Source organism: Balaenoptera musculus, chromosome 8 (genome assembly GCF_009873245.2).
Source record: "Balaenoptera musculus isolate JJ_BM4_2016_0621 chromosome 8, mBalMus1.pri.v3, whole genome shotgun sequence".
Lineage (NCBI taxonomy): Eukaryota > Metazoa > Chordata > Mammalia > Artiodactyla > Balaenopteridae > Balaenoptera > Balaenoptera musculus.
Genome location: NC_045792.1, coordinates 100,762,758 through 100,771,099, shown reverse-complemented (window position 1 = coordinate 100,771,099; position 8,342 = coordinate 100,762,758). Strand labels below are relative to the sequence as shown.

General features: G+C 44.3%; 1 protein-coding gene and 1 pseudogene across 1 annotated transcript; both read right to left on the bottom strand.

The window, feature by feature from the left end:
• Positions 1-221: 221 nt before the first annotated feature.
• LOC118899836 lies at positions 222-623 on the bottom strand (annotated as a pseudogene).
• Positions 624-4,707: 4,084 nt separating this feature from the next.
• On the bottom strand, positions 4,708-8,031 carry SCGB2A2 (secretoglobin family 2A member 2). Its single transcript, XM_036861829.1, has 3 exons — positions 7,960-8,031; positions 6,436-6,623; positions 4,708-4,785 (listed from the first exon to the last, which is right to left on the bottom strand). The coding sequence occupies exons 1-3, from the start codon at positions 8,012-8,014 to the stop codon at positions 4,747-4,749; spliced, it is 282 nt and encodes a 93-aa protein (XP_036717724.1). The 5' UTR covers positions 8,015-8,031; the 3' UTR covers positions 4,708-4,746.
• Positions 8,032-8,342: the final 311 nt, after the last annotated feature.

Below are 8,342 nucleotides of genomic sequence, written 5' to 3'. Positions count from 1 at the left end.
TTTTTTTTTTTTTTTTAAACTGCTTTATTGACTTCACAATATATAATGAACATCTCTCCATGCAATAGATAAAACTCTCCTGCTGATAGAAACTTACAGATTGGGTCAGAAACACAACATTCAATTAGAAGCTGGTAATAGGAGACCCACAAGAAACAAGTAACACCAAAAGGTTTACAACAAAGGTATGTCACAAACATGTAAGTTTAGGAAGCGGTGTGTCTCCCTACTAACTTCAGGGAAAACATCAGGATTCAAGGCATAAGGCAAAACTCATCATGATGGTCATGGTGAGGGGGGTCAGGGCTAACTGCCCGCAGACTATGACTCGCTGCTTTTCCCTCAGCTGCCTCACCTCCTCCCCAATCCTTTCCATATTCTCTTCTCTCATCCTTGCCTGTGGCTCTCCAAGACTCTGAGTCATGTCCCATCTACACTGCAGGATGGGCTGCCTAATGCAGAACCGCCTACGATTTCCTCTAGGTACACAATATTCACCAGCTTCCAAAGGGCCACAGGCTCTCCTTTATTAGCATCTTGCCCCTTTTCATCCTTGTTTTCATTCTCCTGGTTGGCATGTTCCGTGTTGAGATTTTTACTGCTTGTTCCTCTTTGGCCGCCATCGCTCCTGGGCCCATCCTCGCTGTCTCCTGCTCCTCCCGATTCAGGTGCGCCGCCGCGACACTTCGACTCGCAGACCGTTTTCTGCGGCCAAACGCCAGGCCGCGGGGGGCACGGGGGCTGCCGTCTCTGCCCCGGGACCCCTGGGGAGGGGTCCACAGGCCGTGTCCGCTCGCCCACCCCACCTCTGGGGACCCTCCTCCGGCTCCCTTACCTGCTCCCCCTGCACCTCCTACTCTTGGGGGCCGACCCCGACCCGCACTCGCTCAGGGCCACCAGGAGCAGGGACCGAGAAGGGAGCGAGCCACGGCCGGGCTGATATCTGTTTTTAATATCCTTACTGTCTAGAGCATAAACTATTTTGTAAATTGTTGATCTTGGTAGGCAAACCCTATATTTCATTTCTTTTCCTTAAATTCTTTTTTTAAAAATAATTTTTTTAAAATTTATTTTTATGTATTTTATTTTTTGGCCCTGTCGCGCAGCATGTGGGATCTTAGTTCCCCAACCAGGGATGGAATCTGTGCCCCCTGCATTGGCAGTGCGAAGTCTTAACCACTGGGCCGCCAGGGAGGTCCCAATATTTCATTTCTAATCCTGTCACCCTCAGCAAGATCTATATATAAAACACATTTTTCAACAGCTTTGAGATATAATTCACATATCATAGATGCATGCATTTAAAGGGTACACTGCAGTGGTTTTCAATATATTCAGGGTTGTGCAATCATCCCCACAGTCCACTGCAGAACATTTTCATCGTCCCCCAAAAGAACCCCCCAGACAGCAGACATTCCCCATTCCCACTAACCCCCTCAGTCTTAGGCAATCAGTAATCTACTTTCTGTCTCCGTTCTCTTTTAATGTTGCTGATGAAAAGTCTGATGTGAATTCTAGTTATTTTGTGGGAAAAGTTTAGATTTTTCTTTTCAACTTTGATTTTCTGAAAGTTCATGGAAACTAGGATTCATTCAGACATCAGTCTTTTTCACTCATCTATCTTAGCCCTCACTGAGCCCTTTTAGTCAGAAACTGATAAAACACATTTATCTTTACTACCATCCCCAGGCAATTGCCATCCTGTTCATTTTTTTTTTTTTTTACTGAAATATAGTTGATTTACAATATTGTGTTAGTTTCAGGTGTACAGCAAAGTGATTCAGTTATATATATTTTCAGATTATTTTCCATTCTGTCCATGTATTTTGTGAGAAGTGGTTTAACTCGAGTGTTTACTTCCAGGAGACGCAATATTTGCTTTAGTCCAAGACACGTGTTAGAAGTATAGCTAGAACGATGCATTTCTTTTTTTTTTTTTTAAACACATCTTACATTTACTTATTTATTTTTATTTATTTATTTATTTTTTATGGCTGTGTTGGGTCTTCGTTTCTGTGCGAGGGCTTTCTCTAGTTGCAGCAAGCGGGGGCCACTCTTCATTGTGGTGCACAGGCCTCTCACTATCGTGGCCTCTCTTGTTGCGAAGCACAGACTCCAGATGCACAGGCTCAGTAATTGTGGCTCACGGGCCTAGTCGCTCCGCGGCATGTGGGATCCTCCCAGACCAGGGCTCGAACCCGTGTCCCCTGCACTGGCAGGCGGATTCTCAACCACTGCACCACCAGGGAAGCCCTAGAACGATGCGTTTCTGCCTGGACAGATGTTACTATCCCGTCTCCAGCTCCAAGTAGTAAGAGTCCTACAGAGTGTACTTAGAAGGAAAACTACGAGAAATATTTCCATGAGGTCTTTTCCCCCATCCTCATCTTGCCATAAACTTCTAACACAACACTAAGGATTCTAGCCTCCTCACTGGTCTGTGGTTCCTGTTTCTTTCCACCAAAGTTTGTTACCAGTGCGTTTTCCGCAGGGCATTTAGCCCTCACGTACCTACCGTCTGCTCTCCGTTCCCTATCCCCTGCGTGCTGAAGCTACTTATTAGGTAATGAGGACCCCAGGTTGAACCTTTTTCCACTCCACAGAGCGACAGCCCAGTGCTGGAGACAGACACCTAAAAAATATATATTGGGTAAGTATTTGACGATTCATTGATTTTTTTTTTAGGAGCGTGGTGTTTTTTTACCGAGTGACTGGAGATTTTCCTATGATCATTCTGTTCTGGATTTTCAGTTTGATTCCACGATGGTCAGAGAGCATACTTTGTATGATTTCACCTATTTTGCCATTGTCAAGGTTAGTTGCATGAGGTGTTGGCATGGACATCCTTTGCTCCCGTCTCCAGGGTTCCTTCAACACTCCCACCTGCTGGACCTCTGGCAGTTGCTGGCGCTGTCAGCACGGTCCACTGTCATTCTCTCGAACTCCGCGTGGACTTCCAGGCACAAGTCCCTTGAACAGACACCCTTCGGCTATATCATTGGCCAGGCGGTGCGCCTGGCAAACACGTGACCGTGTAGAATGGGTACCCTCGCTCCACTGGGGCAGCTCTATGATGTCCTGAGGCAGATGGAGACCCAAGCTGTCCAAGTGCTGAGACCGGGGCTAGGAAGGGGCTTTTTGGGCCCGCCCCATCTGGAGGCTGACGTCAGGTTCTGCAGTCCTGGGAGGGTACCTCCTGGGATCTGCCATTGCTCGGAATCCTAGACCTCCTCCCTTCCAAGCCGGTGACCAGTCTGACTGGGAGATGGGAATTTCACTGACTACAGTCCCATTTGGCCTTCTGGCACCCCAACACAGCACCTTCTCTTGTGCTTCATTCCTATACGTGTTATACCTGACAGAAGAGTTGAACCTGGTGGGAGCTGAATTGTCCCGAGAAAGGGCCAGAGGTCTACCTGGTGGAGGGGATGGCCCAGGAAGGAAGAGGGACCCTTGGGGGTGTGAGCAGATGTGGCAATAACTTATCCCTGGTTACAGGATTGTGGGGATTGGTAAAAGTAAGGGGAGCTAAGGTTTGATTTAAAAATCTCTTGCTTTGGGACTTTCCTGGTGGCCCAGTGGGTAAGACTCTGCGCTCCCAATGCAGGGGGCCCAGATTCGAGCCCTGGTCAGGGAACTAGATCCCGCATGCACGTGGCAACTAAGAAGTCCACATGCCGCAACTGAAGATCCCACATGCTGCAACAAAGACCCGGCGCAGCCTAAATAAATATTTTAAAAACATCTCTTGCTTTGCTTTATTCTGATGTAGTGCACACTTTTCCCTTGACCTTCCTGACTTCATAGGTCATTGTGTGAATGAGCGGATGGACCACGTTGCCACTCAAGAGACCCGACTAGGGAGATTCACACAATTGAAGGGGGCACCAAACATCTCAGGAAGCGGGATAAATAATATTTTTGTGAACTATTTTTAAAAGTCAAGATCAGTGCCATATATCAAATTTTAAAATCAAGACAGGATTCACCCTGGCTTTTGCCTGAGTCACCTCTCTCACTGGCTCTGTTCCCAGCCCTGCACACTTGGAGCAGAGACAGAGAGAGCTGAGAAAAGTGCCCGGCCATGGCCAGCAGGGGTCAGAATGAAGATGAAGACTGTGGCGGATCAGGGAATTTGGGCAGGACCCAACTGCCAGAACCTCCCCTCTGGTTCCTGGGGAGATGGGGGTGGGTGAGGAGGGGAGGAAAACCAGTTTTCCAGAGAAGGGATTACTTTTTTTTTTTTTAACATCTTTACTGGAGTGTAATTGCTTTACAATGGTGTGTTAGTTTCTGCTGTATCACAAAGTGAATCAGCTATACGTATACATATATCCCCATATCCCCTCCCTCTTGCGTCTCCCTCCCACCCTCCCTATCCCACCCCTCTAGGTGGTCACAAAGCACCGAGCTGATCTCCCTGTGCTATGCGGCTGCTTCCCACTAGCTATCTCACCCATGAGTTCTTTAATGAATAATCGTGTGTGTGTGTGTGTGTGTGTGTGTGTGTGTGTGTGTGTGTGTGTGAGAGAGAGAGAGAGAGATATGAAGCTCTCCAAAGCCTCTATTTTAATCAGATAACAAAAAAGAACTTCAGGTTTGCAGATACTTTATTGAAATGAAAATGTATTTGAGGTTTCAACAATTGTCTTGCAGTGTGTAGATCAAAGGACAAAAAAGAAAGACAGCTTGTGGTTTATACTCATCGCCAGTCGACGTCTTCTGAGTCAAAGATCTTATGGAAAGTTAAAACGGTTCACAGAAAATACTATTATATATGATTTCCTGGAAAACAAAAATAAACATCACTTATATTTTCAACTCTTTCTTGTAAAGTACAAACTTGCAAAATAAACATTTCTTATTGTTTTCCTGAATCTGTCCACACACATCTGACATCCAAGAGAATTAGTGCTGGGAGTAAAATCAGAATGATCTCATCATTTATTCGATCATTCAGGAGACATTTATTAATGCCAAAGAAGTTCTGGTATTTCCAGATCTTTTCCCCACCAGGGATCCCTTGAGTAAGTTTTTTTTCTGCACATTTCTTGTTCCTTGAAATAACTTATCCATAACTCTGCTGCATATATTATCATTTTTCCACACAGAATTGTGAAAATCTCGGCTCCAGTATAAGGACCCATGTTTTGAGTTTTGAGTTCCTGTATGGCCTTACTGTCAGAAATATAGAAAATAGCCTGATGCCTTCTACCTTTGACTTTGTGGCCTACAAAATCTTGAGGCTGTGCACTAAGAATGATTTGTCTGAGCTACGTTTTTAAAGAAAAAAAACCCATCATCCTTAATTGTAAGGATTATTCAGTAAAATTTTTAAAAATTTTAATAAATACATATAACATCTAATTTACCATTTTCACCATTTTAAATGTACCTAACACCATATTCACTCTGCAATCAGTGCAACCAATCTCCAGACTGTCTTCATCTTGCAAAAAAGAAACTCTATACCTGTTATATAACTCCCATTTTCCTCAACATCCAACCCCTGGAAACCGCTATTCTACCTTGTGTTTCTATGAGATTGGCTATTCTTGAAACCCGGTGTAAGTGAAGTCATGCAACCCTTGTCTTTTTGTGACTGCCTTATTTCATGGATCATAATGTCCTCGGGTTCATCCATGTTGTACCATGTTCAAAATCTCCTTAGGTGATGTTCACTTTTATCTTTACACTTTTTGCACTCTTTCTAAATTGTCTACATGCAATGTTTTAAATAATATATTAGGAGAGGAAAAAAATGCTAGAATAACAATATCAATTTATAATTAGAGAGACTTACTCATTGTTAAACTACTGATTTTGGTTTGAAACAATTCCATCATGTTCATACCCATGATCTGCATTTGTCATTCATGGGATGCTTAATTAATGGTCAAGGAATCCAATAATTTATACTAACAAATTTTGATTGCTTGAAAATGCATTTTAAAGTCTTTTAATAAGGTGTATGGAATCTTCCTCAAATGGTATATTCTGGACTCTATTAGAAACATTCTTAAAACATCTTAAGAAGATGGGGAAGAAGAAGGGAATCTTTTTTGCTGATCACTCCCACAAGTGAAGGACTTCTTAAGAATCAGATGTTTTTTACCTTGATAGAAAGTGTGTGTGCATGGGTGTGTGTGTGTGTGTGTGTGTGTGCGCACGCCTCTGTGTGTACAGGGGAGCTGAGGGGTAGGTAGCCCTTTGCCTGAGTAGTCTTTTCCCTCTTTTGTCTTTTTCATTTATATCATTCACTAAAGATTTCAGCACTGCAGCCTTGGATGTCAAAGTCATTGGACTCACCACACAATGAAATAAACTGAAATAAGGCACATTCATCACTTGCTTTGGCATAATCAGTGACAGACTTAGAACCTGCTTGTCCCTGTCCCATGGTTCTAAAAGCACATCAGAAAAAGCCGAAATTACCATCATCACATTGAAATTGCTCAGAGTTTCAACTGACTGATTGAGAAAACATTGCTTTAATTTGTCTACGGCATTTGCCGTGTTTTCATCGTTTATGAACTCTTCAAGAGATGCTCTGTATTCAGTCGTGGACACACTGGCATTGGCTGCTTTTGCAATCACTTCCTCGAGAAAGGAACAGCCAGAACCTGGGAAGAAAGCATGAAAACAGGGGCTCCATTATGGATGCGTGAACCTCTTTTGGGGCAGAACCATGATGTTTGTCATCCTCTCACATCCCAGTAGAGATGTCTATTCAGAAAGAGATTATGGTGAACGGTCTTGAGTTCTCAATTCTATGAGAGTAAACTCGGGATCTGGAATTTCTTTAAGCCCTAAAACATCCACCCCTCCTCTTGCTAGCCTTGAGAAGCCAAACACTATGTATGTTTGATTAAGGAGGGCGCTGAAGAAATAAGATGCTCTAACTTAGGGCAACATAGTAAACATTATCTGGTCTTCCTTTGTTCAGAGTCATGTGATGCTTCACCGTTATCATTCAGAGTAGCAAGTAGCAAGATTTCCCAGTATTGTAAATGTATTGGGTCTAGAACATTGTCCATTAGCTCTGTTGTTGCTAATTATTTTCTGCAACAAAAGGTAATGTACAAATGAAATTCTTGTTTGTGAAGTGATCTGTTGTGGTGACTTCAGGCAGTTGGGTAGGAGAAACAGCTCTGGAACTGAATTCCTGAGAGCTGGGTTTTACTCTAGGGTCTGCAATTTTTTGTTTAGGTGACCTTGAGCCTGTCAGCTTGAACACATCTGCACGTACTTGAGGAACAAACGAAGTGGGGGTATTTAAAAGAGCTTTGTAAATTGAACAAAGCAAACTATGTATGTGACATGTTGTTGAAGACCAGATTCTAGCTGCCAGGGCATTTTTCTCTAGCAGGATCCTCACTGTGGAAGGAGACCTCCAGAGGGTGTGAGCTCTTCTTTTCAGCCACCATTGAGCAGGAAGGGGCTGGGAGTAAGGGCATTCCAGAAGGGCTTAAATCAATTCTGAAAATGTGTGAAGAATGGGGGATCCTCACTTGGTGCAGGACACTGCTTCACACACCACAGCCTGAGCATTTTCTCCTGGGAGTTTTCCTGTTCCTTTTCATATTTAAGGAGACTCCATGAGTGCCTCTTTCAGGAAACCCATCTAGATATAAATGCAGGGGATCATCAGAGCATCTCTTTCCCTTGCCCCACTGAAATGACTAATTCTAATAGTCAATCACAAGACTCATCCTGGTATCATGGTACCTGTGATGATGGTGGGACTCCCTGAATGGCATGAGACACTACGTGCAGCTCCAGGGCAGAGGCAAAGCCCACGAAGGAACTTCCTTCAGAGTTTCTGGAATTAGTGATGACGTTTAGGTCTATGACGTGCAGACCTGTCCTCTACTGGTGCTTGGGGATAGGGAGGTCTTGCACAGGGGACCAGACAACAACCTTAGCCCCAGACCTGTGCCCCCCCCCATCGGTACTCACCTGCATAGCAGTAAAGGGGGAAGGCGACCAGCATGAGGACTGTCACCGGCTTCATGTTGGAGCAGCTGTCGCTGGCAGTTCAGTCTAATGTGGCAGAGAAAAAGGAACTCACTTTGGAGGTGAGTGCCCAGAACTCCTCCTTTTATTCTCCAGGTCGCCACCCTAATCCTTCCCACAACTGAGGGACTGAGTCACCGGCTAAACCTGGCATTAGACCAGGAAACAACAGCAAGGATCAACCAGAACCCAGCCAGCCTGTGCTGTGTTGGTAGAAAACCAAGGAGACAGAGACTTTTGGACCCCAAACAATTTCAGAAGTGCAACAATGCTACATGATTTTAGGTAAAATGAATGCAAAACTGCTTTCTGAATAAAGCGAAATA